Source organism: Nycticebus coucang, chromosome 6 (assembly GCF_027406575.1).
Source record: "Nycticebus coucang isolate mNycCou1 chromosome 6, mNycCou1.pri, whole genome shotgun sequence".
Classification (NCBI taxonomy): domain Eukaryota; kingdom Metazoa; phylum Chordata; class Mammalia; order Primates; family Lorisidae; genus Nycticebus; species Nycticebus coucang.
Window position 1 is genome coordinate 101,857,838 of NC_069785.1, and position 14,457 is coordinate 101,872,294.

A 14,457-nucleotide genomic window follows, 5' to 3' on the forward strand; every position below is an offset into this window, starting at 1 on the left:
TTTATTTTTAAAATTTCTGGGACTATAGTAATAATCATAATTTAAATAGTAATTATAAATGATCAACATTTAACATATGTTAAATGTTACATGACAGTCACTGCATTCAGCACTGTTTATCTCCTCAGTCCTCACAACGACACAGTGAGATTGGTGGTGGTGGCCACACTGAAACAACTGCTGCTACTAGTAGAGCAGGGAGACCCCTGCAGTGCCTTCCACGGGGCTCAGAGAATCTCCTACCGGCTTGGGAATCTCTTTTCTTCAGTTTAAAAGTGTGTTGCAGGGTTTGGGTTTTTTCTTTGACCCATAATTAATTATAAAATTAGAAGGTAGACCTTCATCTTTTTCACTTCTGTCACCATTTTCTTGGAATTTTCTGAAGGCTCTAATGTTGGTTAGAGAATAATGCTAATTGGGCAATCATAAGGCATAATATTTTTTAAATAATAACTTAATTATCAGAAGGTTTCTTTAACATTTGAATATTATTTTTGTTGTTTATATCTTTGAGCTAAATTACTTTCTTCCTTTTCACTCTCCTCACTACCAAATTAAAGTACACATTAAGTGACTTCACATTTCTCAGGCCATTAATTTCTGTTTAAAAATTATGCTTTTTGGTACTTAGAATTATATTCCAAGTAATACTCTTCCCTTCCTGATTTTACTCCCTAAAACTAATTTTAATATAGTTACATATTTTCATCTTTGGTTAGTCTTTTTTTCATTTTCATCTCATGGTTTTCATTGTGGAGCTTTTTAATCTGAGGAGATAAAAAAAAAAAACACTGTGCTTGATAATAAGAGAAATTAGTTTGCTAGAGACATGGTTTCATTCTAGAAACCCCTCTGTATAAACCTTTCTAGAAAATACCCATATCACAGCAACTGAGAATAATTTAGACTTACATCGAACAATAACACATCCTTTGAAAAGTATATACTGCTTCAACAGGACACCTAATTCTGAAGTTTTCCTTAACTACTTTTCCTAACTTCCTCACTTTCCCCCCAAACAAAGATACCTAAAGCCCAAGTACGGAAAAATCTTCCTGTTCCACATATGTGGATAGTCAGCAGAGAAATCAGATAGACCGGGTATGGAAAGGGATAGGCTGGTAGACAGTCATCTGGCTGTGTTTGATGAGTGACAGGTTAATTGCTGTTTTGGAATGCTCAGAAAGCTGATGTTGATAAAAGATCGTTTGCATCCTCAAGTACTTGTTTATAGGAGTTTAGAGTGCCTTGATGAACCAGGTACTAGATAGCTTAGCCAAGAAACATAAGGGAGTGTTATGAACAGTTCGTGCCAATAAATTTTAAAGGAAATGGACAAGTTCCTAGTAAAATCTAACTCAAAAAGAAGTAAAAAAAAACTTGATACTCTTATAGCTGCCAAAGGAATTCAAAGTCAGAGCAACATTAAAAATTTCAATCAATGTAAATTTACCATATTAACAGAAAAAAAGAAATCATCTCAATGGACAAAGGGAAAACACTTGATAAAACTCAACATCCATGCTTGATCAAAACTCTTAGCAAGGTAAGAATAAAAGAAAACTTCTTTAAACTGATAGAGTACCTAAGTAACTATAGGAAATACACACTTAAACTGGTAAAATTTTTGTAATTTTTCTTTTTGTAATAAGGAATAAGACAAGGGTACCCACTATTTGTAAGCTTTATTTAACATTGTACTGGTGGTCTTGTGCAGTGTTGCAAAGAAGAATAAAAAACTAAAAATAGGAGAATTGGACAAGAAAAATAAAAACTAATCTGCACATTATGATATGAACTGAATATCCAAAAGGATCTATCAAAACTATCAGGATTAGTGTGAGTAAATTTAGTGTAGTTGCTGTCTCCAAGATTAGTGTGCCAACGCTTTTTTATTTTTATGTACCATTAACAGAAAATTAACATTATTTTAAGGTTACCACTTAGAGTGATAACAAAAATACCAAATATGTGGGAATAAAAATATTTCATGATACGAATTTGAAAACTTCAGTGTTGTAATGGTATTTCTTTTCCCCAAAGTGATAAGTTCAAAGCTGTCTTTGTCAAAATCCCAGTAATTTTATATGTATATGTACTTAGAAATTTTCAAGTTGATTCTGAAATTTGTATAGAAATGTCAAGGGCCAGTAATACCTAAAACACCTCTGAAGAAGTAGAACAAGGTGGGAGTTCTGGCTGTAATGGAAATCAAGTCTTATTTTAAAGCTACAGTAGTTAGTATAGTAATACTATGTGATATTGACACAAAGACAGACAAATAAATAATGAACTAGTGTAAAGAGTCCTAGAAATAGGAAGCACTGCCAAACAACGAGGAAGGACGGACCTGCCAATAAATGGTGCTGGGAGGTGGGTAGGCATCTGTACAGAAAAAAAACAACACCAGACCTCTTCCTAATACTGCACACAGACATTTATTTCAGGTGGATTAAAATCTAAGAGGCAAAATCACACAGTGTCTAGAAGATACTATAAGAGAGTATCTTCAAGACCTGAGGGTAAGAAGTGCCTTAGTAAGTAGCATGTTCAAGCACCAATAACAAAGTAGAAGTCTGTTCATCAAAAGACACTATTAAGAGAGTAAGAAAGCAAGCCACAGGGTTAGAGAAGACCTCTGTATACCTGTAACAGACAAGAGACTTGTATCTCTGTTATGTAAAGAATTCCCATAAATAAATGAGAAAAGCAGCAATCCAATGGAAAATGATACAAAGGCTTGAACAGGTGCTTCACAAAAGAAAATTCTAAAAGCTAATAAACATTTGAAAACGTATTTGACTTGTTAGTAATTGATGAAATAGAAATTAAAACCCAAGTAAGATACCTCTGCATACCCACTAAAGTGGCTGAAATTTTTAAAAGTGACATTATACGGTAGCAAAGGTAATAGAGCAATAGGAATTCACCTCCGTGACTAGTAGGGGTGTGAACTGGTACAACTACTTTGGAGCATGGTGTAGTGTGGGAACTTGCTGGCTTGGCAAACCTACTCCCTTTCTGCTCTGTATGTACACAACACAAAGCTGGGCACACATACACCAGGAATACTCACAGCAACAAAAGTTTTAGCAGGCAAAAGTTGGAAACAACTCAAATGTTGAAATGGAGAAATAATATAGTATATTCATACAGTGAATTCTATAGAATAATCTCCGTGAACAAAAAGTACAGCCATGTAAAACATGGATGAATTTCACAACATAATAAGCAAAAGAAGCCACTTGGCCGAAAACAATTATTTGTTTCTATTTATGTAAAGTTCAAAAATCCAAACTGAAGTGTAAAATATAGGGGTTACATGATTAGGTGATACAAACAAGTAAAGAAAAGGAGGATATTACAATAAAAGTAAAGATAGCAGTTACCTTCCTGGGATTGGGAGAAGGGATAATGGGACTTTCTGGGAGCTGGGATGTTCTGTTTCTTGACTTGGGTGGTAGTTTACGGTGCACCTTGAGATAAGTGATTGTAGACCAGTAGGTTTTTGTTTTGTGTATTGTTCAATGTGACTGTTAAATTTCACAGTTGTATTTAATTTTAAGAACATGTAAACAGGAAACAAACAATTACAGAATTTTAAAAATTCTCATAGGACAGAGCCTATCTTTTAGTAATGTATAATCTTTTTCAGTTTCCACACACATTTTAAAAAATGGATTATGTACAAGAGTGGGAGAGAAGGAGACTAGACCCCAGGCCAGAGAAACTGTCAGTTTTCAGCATCCAGGTCTCGAGGTGGTCATAATTAGATAGGACAGGAAGCCACAGAGAACTGCTGTGATACAGTATGAGCCTACTGCACTTCCTTATAATGAGACAGGCTCTGCATTGCCACAATTTAAAGAACCTTGGGTTTCTTGAGGCGCTTTGTAGATTTGGCAACCGCACACATACTTCCTTCCACAGCATGGAGTGTTTTTAATTAACTATAGAAATGATTACTATAGGAAATTTCTTGGAAGCTCAGAAATTTGAAGAACTAAAGTGGCTTATACCTTTTTTGATTTTATAGTACAAGGATGAGAGGACAACGTTATGGATGTTGTCTTTTTCATTGTTTCAGTAGCTTTGCAGTAGATTTTCTTGAATGTTCTAAATATCTGAGCGTATTTTCTCTTAGGAATGATAATTTTTAAATTATTTTCCTATTCCTAAGATTTCTAAGTGCTTTTCTTTTTTAAAAAAAATCAAGAATGGGTCTTGAATTTTATTGAATGCCAGTGTAGCATTTTTAAAGATGACTATGATAGATTATTACTTTACTTGACATTTTAAATGTGATGTGTTATTTAAACAAATCTCCTAATATAAACTAATTATTATATAAATTGTGATAAAAACTACTTAGTATTCTGGTGAATTATTCCTTTAATGTGTCATTCACTTGAGGTTTTTAGTAGAGCATAATGACTGAGTGTGGATTCTGAAGTCAGACCTAGATTTGGTTCCCAGCTTCTCTACATACTAGCCATTCGGAAAAATGGCTTCATCTTTCTTATCTGGTTTTCTACCCTACAAGATGAGGATCACACTAGTATCGGCTAAAGAAATAATGCATGTATAACACTTACCATTGTGCCTCCTAGACAAGTAATCATTTTAAAAAACATACACACATTCACACATATATCCATTATTTTTTCATTGTTTATCTTAGGGTTTATATCTAAATTCTTAAGTAAGATTGACCTACAGTTTTGTTTATATATGTGGTCTTTGTAAGGTTTGATATCAAAGTATTTTTAAATACAGTGCCAAATCCGTCTTATTATATATTCTGTAACAATGTATATCATTGAAATAAGCTACAAGTGGAAAAAACACTGCTAAAACTAGAAACTTGCTGGAAGTAAATTTTTTTTCCATGTTTATTTTATTCCATATGTTTTGGTTTGTTTTAGGTATTATAAAATCAATTTGGTGTCTTTTCAGAAACTATCCATTGAGTTTTCAAATTTACTAAAAAGTATAAAGTTAAATAAAATTTGTCCTATATCTACAAAATGTAGAAAACAGGTCAAAAATTGGTAGTATTTAGTTTTCTTATTGAATAACAATTTCCTGGGGAATATCATTGTTTGAGAGCCCAAAATTTTGTATAAAATGTGTTTATTATGCACACGCTTATATGTACATTTACACATATACCCATCCACGTTTCCAGTATGGTGTAGTCCAGACCAAATCTTTACTATCACCTGGAATGATGTAGACAGAAAATAAGAGAAAAAGAAAATTTGTCCAATCTTATAATCAGAATCAATCCGGGCCAGTTTCCAGAATCTGTGAGCTTATAACCTTATGAAGTATTTTTCAACCTTTTTTTATCACACAGCATACTTGAACCTATACTTATACGTCCACGGCACCCTTAAATTATGATGATCATAAAAAAAAGAAAAGTAAAAGAATAGATATACTTACTGTGTTTGGAACTTCTTTTGAAAATAATTTAATGATCTTTATAAAAATTTTCATGGCACACCTAAGATCCTCTAACGGCACACCAGTGTGCCTTGGCACATTGTTTAAAAATCACTGTTACAACTTTTTTTGGAAGAAAGGCCAGTAGGAAACTAAACTTAATAGCAGCTGGGAAAAGGGGCTTTTTGAATTTGGTGACAGACTGGGGCACCTACAGTGACAAATACAGTGGCTGCTTCTCACATGCACTGTTTAAAATCAAATCACTTAAAATCAAATAAAATTAAAATTCAGTCCTTAAGTCACATTGGCCATATTTAAAATAGTCAGTAGCTATGTGTGGCTATTTAAATTTAAGTAAAATTTAAAAATGATTTTCTCTGTTACACTTGCCACATTTCAAGCATTCAATAAACAGTGAAGATATAGAACGTTTTTATTATTATAGAAAGTATTATTGTAGAAAGTGTAAAAGCTCTTCTGTAGACAAACTCCTGGATCATACTAACCTGATTGTGAGCGGCCTGATTGTGAAGATGTGATCGGTTACCCTGAAGTTCTGTGATTCTGTGTCTAGTTAGAGTTGTTACCACGGGGCTTTTCTTCTTCACGCTCTTAGCTTGACAAATATTATTTTAAAGAATTCATATATCAAATCCTATTAAAATATTTATTTTCCGGCGGCGCCTGTGGCTCAGTGAGTTAGGGCACCGGCCCCATATGCCGAGGGTGGCGGGTTCAAACCCAGCCCCGGCCAAACTGCAACAAAAAATAGCCGGGCGTTGTGGCGGGCGCCTGTAGTCCCAGCTGCTTGGGAGGCTGAGGCAAGAGAATCATGTAAGCCCAAGAGTTGGAGGTTGCTGTGAGCCGTGTGATGCCACGGCACTCTACCCGAGGGTGGTACAGTGAGACTCTGTCTCTACAAAAAAATATATATATATTTATTTTCCATGTAAAACATTCTTACCTAAATAGGTAGTTTATTCAGTGGTTTATTTATCTTGAAAATGAACAAAGCAGTGAAATTCCAGTACATGCAAAGATCTCCTTGGAGGTATCTTCCTATTAGAGGTAATCTTCAATCTGCAAGAAAGCAGTTTTTGAATTGTAATGTAATGCAAATTATAGATTGTTCATAATAAAATAATTTTTATCTTTCTGTGTTTTTGCAGAATCTCCATTGTATAATATTTCTACATGGGAACTTTAATGTTATTTTAATAATAACCTTTTGTTGTTTCTCTTGAATTTGTCTGTAGGTTTGCAAAGATCCATATCAGTGTATCTGAGCCCATCATTCCATTCAGAGAAACAATCACAAAACCTCCCAAAGTTGACATGGTCAATGAAGAAATAGGCAAACAACAAAAAGTTGCAGTCATACACCAAACGAAAGAAGATCAAAGCAAAATCCCTGAAGGAATCCAGGTTGACTCTGATGGGCTAGTCACCATTACAACACCCAATAAACTTGCTACACTGAGCGTTCGAGCCCTGCCCCTTCCGGAAGAAGTCACTCAGATTCTTGAAGAAAATAGTGATTTGGTTCGTTCTATGGAACAGTTGACGTCCTCTTTGAATGAGGGTAAAAATACTCAGATGATTCACCAGAAGACCATAGAGAAAATTTTAGAATTCAAAGGAAAACTAGAGCAGCACCTAACAGGGAGAAAATGGAGGAACACTGTTGACCAAATCTGGTCATTTGGCCCAAGAAAATGTGGGCCCAACATACTAGTCAATAAAAGTGAAGATTTTCAGAACTCAGTATGGCCAGGCCCAGCTGGCAAAGCTTCGAAAGAAGCCAGCAGGTACCGAGATTTGGGCAACAGCATTGTAAGTGGCTTCCAGCTAGCTACCCTCTCTGGCCCCATGTGTGAGGAGCCTCTCATGGGTGTCTGTTTTGTTCTGGAAAAATGGGACCTAAGTAAATTTGAGGAACAAGAAACAACTGATAAACAGAATCAAGAGCAAAGTGATCTGGTAAAAGGGTGCCAGGAAGAAATTAAAAGCTGTTCTGTTAGAGATGAAAACCAAGAGCAGCAAGATGACTGCTCTGAGCCCTTTGAGAAGAGGACAGCCCAGAGAGGAGAATCTTCGCTCACTGACTGCTATGGACCTTTCTCGGGACAGCTTATTGCCACCATGAAAGAAGCGTGTCGCTATGCACTGCAAGTGAAACCTCAGCGTCTCATGGCAGCTATGTACACGTGTGACATCATGGCCACCGGTGATGTTCTCGGTAAGGAGGGAAAGGTAAAGAGAGGATGCCCTGACGTCTCCCAGACCCAAAACTTAAATTCCTCTTATGTTTCTTGCAGAAGCTACATTGTCATTTAATTTACTAAGAAACCCTTTTGAAAGCCAGGGACTTAAGGGTAAAATCCTGAGAGTACGAAAACCATGACTAGTAAAAATCTTTTCTTTTGCAACAAATAGAATATTTTCTGTTATGGAAGTTCTGGTAAATGAGGTTTAAAATGCCCATATATGTTACTATCCAAACCTGTTCAGCATTTTTTCTTGAGTGACTAAGTATATCAGCATGGGTAACCAAAGTTGTTCTGAACATGATCAAAGAAAAAGGCAGCATTCTTGTTCTTATAACACAAAAGGGCTTTTGTGAATTCTGAGTTCTTTCTGAAGAAGAAAATTATTTGTGGCTTTATTTGCTGCTAATCATTATATCGAATACTATTTGTGATCGTTCTCTTTTTGGGAGAAGCATCCTTAGGATCTCAGGAGACATGGAGGCCTGCCACTTAGGAGCACTTTTGACGTGTGAATGATACACTACTTCACTAAGATTTATTTTCTCCAACTATAAAAAAGAGGATAATAATTCTTATAAGTTGTGAAGATTACGATGATAACACAAATGCAGTGCCTGACATATGGTAGCTCTCGTGTTCTCTTTATCGTGGGACTGTTTCAGTACTAAAGAGAGTATGAAGGAGGATTGAGTACTGGATGAGAAAGTGGACCAAATTGCTAGATTTCCTCTCGCCCTGAGGTCTCTTGCATGAAAATTTGGTTCATTACATACTTTTTTCTGAGGTACTTTTGCTGATCAGTTCCTGAAAGCAGAAATCTGAGCTTCTTCCCACCAAAAGAAATTTAGGGGGATTGGGAGGGAACCTTGCTTGCATCACGGTAAGGTTTCCGTGGGACAAACTGAGCGTGCACAGCAGCAATTGAGACACGGGCTAGACAAAGCAAGATAGTTGTGGTAACTGCACAACCACTTAAAACCAGCAGGCACTGTGGTCAAGTCTCCAAATATCACACTTGGGCTTGGCACAGCAGCTCCGTGGTTAGAGCAACGGCTCTGCACACCAGGGGCAGCGGGTTTGAACCTCGCCTGGGCCTAATTAAGAAAAAATACATATAATACCTGTAATATATAGTGTTTTTTAACTTTGAATGCAGGATGCCCATTAACATCTCATAGAATCCATAGGTTAGTTTGGGGAACACCAATCTAGACCATTCCAAGATAATACTCATTTTTATCAAGAAGTTTGTTAAGAAAGCAAAGGTAGAGTTAAAATCAGGGATTCTTGATTCCTTCAAATGCTTGAAGAAGACCTAAGATCTTTTCTCCAGTCTCTCTTACCCTAACTGATGCTTATATTGCCTCTGTTTGAATATTTCTGTCGGTGAGCAGCTCACAGCCAGTTCCATGATTTGATGGTATCTTTCCTGGATTGAGCAAAGTGTCTGTCTCCTGCTAGTTTACAGTTATTTGTACCACCATGCATTTATCTTCCATATAGGAGTACGTCATGTATTGGAGGAAAGCGTTAGTTTTTCTAGTTTAATATCCAGATGAAAATTCTTCAGATCCTTTAGCTGTCATTCATGGTTTGATTTTTGTACTCTTGCTCCATTTCAGTTGCTGTCATTTGGACATACTTTATTTGCTTAGCATCCCTCCTAAAGCCACCAGGTTGAACACAGCACCTCAGGCACCATCCACGCAGTATAGAGCACAGCTACACTGTCACCTCCTGCAGAAGAACAGCATTCTTCCTGTAATACATCTTAGCCATTGCATCTAATTAATGCCCATGGCAGGCCAAGATCAGCCTCATTTGTTTTTTAAAAATGAGTTATATCTTCCCACTCTGTTTCCCAAAAAGCAGGATCCAAATTTTGGTTGACTAGACTACATAACCTATGGAGTCTCATGAACTGTATTTGTTTTTGAATAAGTTGAATCTTCATGTGTTTAAAGTTACATAATAAATATACAACAATAACAAAGGAAAAAAATTTAATGGCGAAGTCACAGCATCTTAACACATTTATTTCTTTAACATTTTTTTGTGTCCTTTTCATGTGTGTTGAGAAAGCATGCAATGAATCCAATGTTTTGGTGAAGTTAAGGTCCTTTGTGTACAGCATTCCCTGATTATCACCTTATCAATCATAATACAAAAAAACTTAAGTTTAAGTTAATTTGATTTTATGTTAGAAAGTCCATGTTTTCTCCAATGATTTACCTAGACATGTAAAAATATGTACAAGTATCTATACTATTTCTTTTAAATTCTATAGGAAATTAGTACATGGTTTAGTAGGTTTATGGAATCTGGTGTTTTTATCCTCAAAAAGTATTGTCATGATTTACCTTTTACCTGTAGTTTTGTACCTACCCTACTATCCATAATTTCTTAAAAGAACAAATTTATTTAGTATCATGATATATAATTCCGGTCCTGGAGACTAACTCATTAAAGAACTGCAGGTACTTAACTCCTCAGCTTCCTGCTGCCTTGAACTTCAGGACTCGCTCTCTGATTGCTCACTCTGCTCACGTGGTTTGTTCACCGCCCTCTGTACTGAACAAAGAATGACGGTAACACAGGTAGAGGAACCCCTGTTTTCTTGCTGTCCTCTTTTAACATTGTACTAGTTTCTCTAAATTATAGCTGTCTCCATGTTTTCAAAGTACAGAATATAGCATCCCAAATCTGAAATGCTCCAAAGTTGGAAATTTTTTCAGATTTCAGATTTTCAGATTTGTGATGCTGAACTAGTATAATTCAGATACTTCAAAATCTGAAGAAAAAAATCCAAAACACTTGTAGTTCCAGGCATTTCGGATAAAGGCTACTCAGCCTGTACTGGAAAAGGTGTTTGGCGTTACCTTACCGCTCTTTCATTTTGGTAGGCTCCACTCCTTCTGATGGGGAACGTCCAGGGCATGTTAGCCATCCACCTGAGCTATATCCCTTCTTCCCTGTACTGAGTTTCTTCCTAACACAACAGTTAGGGGAAGGTATCTCCTCCTTTTTCTCTCATTGAGAGCATTCATGGGGTTCACTCTTTTAGACGCTCTTGTTAGTCAAAAAAAGAATGTTATTTTAGGATCTGTTGTCCTAGAACCTGTTTTGTTGGTTGTTTTTCCCTTTCCCTCTGTGTTTGAAATAATCCTTCCTAAAGTCTAGGTCCACGTAAGTCTATGTTTGTCCTTTCTCTCATAATTAGAATACATACGTATTTCCTCCCAAAATAATGAGAACACATATTTCCTCCCCAAATTGCTATCTCTTCTGCATTATTCATTTTGAGTGGCATTTGTCCTTTGTTTTCTGAGAAGACAAATTTTCAGCACAACACGTGAAGCTAAAATCAGCTGTTAGTGTTTATCAGACTGAAATTCCCAGCAAACTGTTGAGTCACCCCTGTTGAGTCACCCCTCTGTATCTATTTTCTCATTTCTATTAGGAAATAGCCACCTGAACACTGCATGTGACCAGGCCGCCTAGGATAATACCTCAAAATGCCTTTTGTGGTTTTATCCTTTATCTTCCTTCTGCCCCTCCTCACCTGGCCATCAGACTCAGTCCTGCCACTTTTCAGGAAGAGATGTGCGTTTTAACCCTGAGGTTATTTGCCCTCTGCCTTTGGAGCAAAGCAACTCTGCCTTGCCTTATCCACCCCATCAGGCCTCACTGCCTCCTTGCGGCAGTTTTGTGTGCAGGGCTTGGGGGGAATGCAGTCTCCACCATTGTCATGGGCCAGCTTTCTCAGTACATTCTCTAGACCAGTGGTTCTTAACCTTCCTAATGCCGCAACCCTTAAATACAGTTCCTCATGTTGTGGTGACCCCCAACCATAAAATTATTTTCATACATCTGTGTTTGTACAGGGTGTATGTGATGGTTTTAGGTGACCTCTGTAAAAAGGTTGTTCAACCCCCAAAGGGGTGGCAACCCACAGGTTTAGAACCCCTGCTCTAGACCAACTGGCTACCACACCCACTACCTTACAAAGGAGCATGTTTAGAGTTGATCTGAATTTCTTTTATCTAAAGTTGATTTGAAGTCCTCTTGCTGACACTAAAGCATCTCGTTTGAGGCCTGTTTTCTCATCCCTGTTGAGGGTCTCTTTTATATTGATAGCCAATCTCTAGTGTCTAGGGTCTATCGATAATAGTCAGCTGTTGACTTGTACTGGCTTTTTTTTTTTTTTTAAATCATGCCCCTCCTTTGAAAAGAGAAATGAAAAGAACTTCTGTGTTCCTGAAGCCTTTTGCTTCCTGTCTGGATATTTAGAGATTTTTTGAGAAGACTTCAGACTTTGCTTACTGTTACTTATTTCTCTAGGAATTAACACAAGTTGATTTCAGGTCTTTTTTATTTAGCAATCTGAATTTCCTTAGTCTCTTTATAAAACTTAGTTTTTTCTACACAGATTGTTAAAACAAGAAATTCTTCTATAAATGAATAGAATTGCATATGGTCAAAGTGGGAAATTTGTAGGAAAATAATCATCTCAAAATCATTTTATCTGAGTAAATAAACCCAAGAAATACTCTTCTTTACTTTTAAAATTCATTTATCTAGAAGTGTGGTTCTATTCTTCTTTTTTGCCCATGAAATTCCCCTTCAATGAGCTTGATTGTACATCTGAAATGAATTTTTACTTACTATTGAATTGTCACTTTAATCTGTTGATCTCTCTGATTTGGGGGATTTTTTTTTCCTTTCTTTTTTTTGAGACAGAATCTTACCCCGTTGCTCAGACTAGAGTACCATGGTGTCATTATAGCTCACAACAGCCTCAAATTCCTGGGCTAAAGTGATCCTCCTGCTTCAGCCTCCCGAGTAGCTGGGACTACAGTCACTTACCACAATCCCGAGCTAATTTTTCTATTTTAGTAAAGACAGGTTTCTATCTTGCTTAGGCAGGTCTCGAACTCCTGAGCTCAAACGATCTGCCCACCTTAGCCTCTCAGATTTCTGAGATTACAGGCGTCAGCCTAGGTCTTTATTTTTTTTTAATCTTTGGCAATTATCTCACATTTAAAAAATATCTTTTTTTGCTAGACAGTACAAATTAGAGTTTTAATCCCAGCTATGATTATTATAGTTCTTTCATTTTTACGCATAGTAATAAATGCTGACATTGTTAGAACATGTAGTTTAACATATCAGAAACATACTTAATAAGTAAGTATCACTGTTTACTTTGTAAAATGTTTTTTAATTGTGTACTTGGAGTTCTTTTCACGTTTCATCAGCATTTCAAAATCCAATTCAGGGAAGATTTAATGGGCTTCATGCGCTAATAGTGAGTTAGACATGATTCCTGCTATTTGAGAAATGTCTTAAGGTGACAGAGCTTAATTTCGTAAAACAATGAGCAGGTAAGATACAGTTGAATGTGTATCAACGTGATTTTCTAGTGAAATTTTATGAGAAATTGGGAGTAACAAAATTTTAAACACAGTAGTTCTCCTAGAAGTACTGGTACTTTGAAATGGGCTAACGGAACAATTTTGAGCTCAGCAATTTAGAGTTTATTTGGCTTTCTTTGTAGCACAGCACAGTGAAGACGAGCTTAAAGTAAATTTATTTCTAGTTGGTTGTTAATTTAATATTAATTTCAACAGTACCTCTCTAATCCTGGATGCTCGATTGCTTAAACCCACATTCAGTAAATGTAAGATTCTCACAGTCGCTCATAATGTGTCCTGTCAAATCTGGAGTCCAGCTAGCACAGTGCTGCATGCCTATAGTCTCAGCTACTTAGGAGGCTGAAGGGGAAGTTTGAGCCCAACCTGTACAACTTAGCAAGATCCTGTGTTTAAAAGAACAAACAAAACATAAAACTAGGATCCTTACGTAGTTATTCTCACCTTCAAGTATGTATTACCTGCCAGCTGCATGTCAGGTTTGGGTTTAATATTATGCTTTCTGAATCTTTAAGTCACTGATTATAACACAAAGCTGTGAGCAGAGCCACTAAGGACCTTCTTCCAGGGAGGGATCAACTTGCTGACATCAGTTTCCTATAAACTTGTAATTGAATTTATCTATGTGGTATTATAGCAGCCACCCCACCTTCCCCCATGATGTCTACAGCATGTTTTATCTCCTTTTATCTTTGAAACAGAATCTCACTATGTTACCCTCCGTAGAGTGCTTTGGTGTCACAGCTCACAGCAACCTCAAACTCTTGGGCTTGAGTGATTCTCTTGCCTCAGCCTCCCAAGTAGCTGGGACTATAGGCACCCGCCGCTACTTTTTGGTTGTAGTTGTCATTTGGCAGGCCTGGGCTGGATTTGAACCTGCCAGCTCCTATGTATGTGGCTGACGCCCTAGCCACTAAGCTACAGGCACCAAGCCTTATCTCCTTCTTGATTGAGGCCCATCTGTATCCAGTCAACCATGTCTGCATGAGTCAGCAGTTTTATATCTCTGTGACAAAAGGAAAAGAGGCTAATGTGACCTGGTTTGTAAGAATAAGAATTGCCCACCAATTTCTTTGTGTATGTATGTTCTTAATTGAAGTTCTTCCGCATGTATTTTTAACAGTAATAGAAATCACAAGTGAAAGAAAAATCTTCCTCCTTAGAAACCAGCCTTTCATTTTCCATTTTCTTTTATAATCCTTGTTCATAATTTTACATTTTGGATAGCTGTAGCCTGTGGTAGAATTTAATATTTTGCCTTTGAGGTATATTATTTATTTTATAATTATAGCTACTTAGTATTT

The 14,457-nt window shown here is 36.6% G+C and overlaps 1 protein-coding gene across 4 annotated transcripts in view; it reads left to right on the forward strand.

Annotated features, from left to right (window-relative positions):
* Positions 1–14,457, forward strand: part of EFL1 (elongation factor like GTPase 1) — a 157,812-nt gene that overhangs the window by 126,750 nt on the left and 16,605 nt on the right. For 3 of the 4 annotated variants that reach the window (XM_053593893.1, XM_053593892.1, XM_053593895.1), the window contains exon 18: positions 6,708–7,690. In XM_053593893.1, the coding sequence (XP_053449868.1) occupies positions 6,708–7,690 (983 nt within the window). Of the gene's footprint in view, positions 1–6,707; positions 7,705–14,457 lie in introns of all 4 variants that reach the window. The other variant, XM_053593894.1, reaches the window with a different exon arrangement.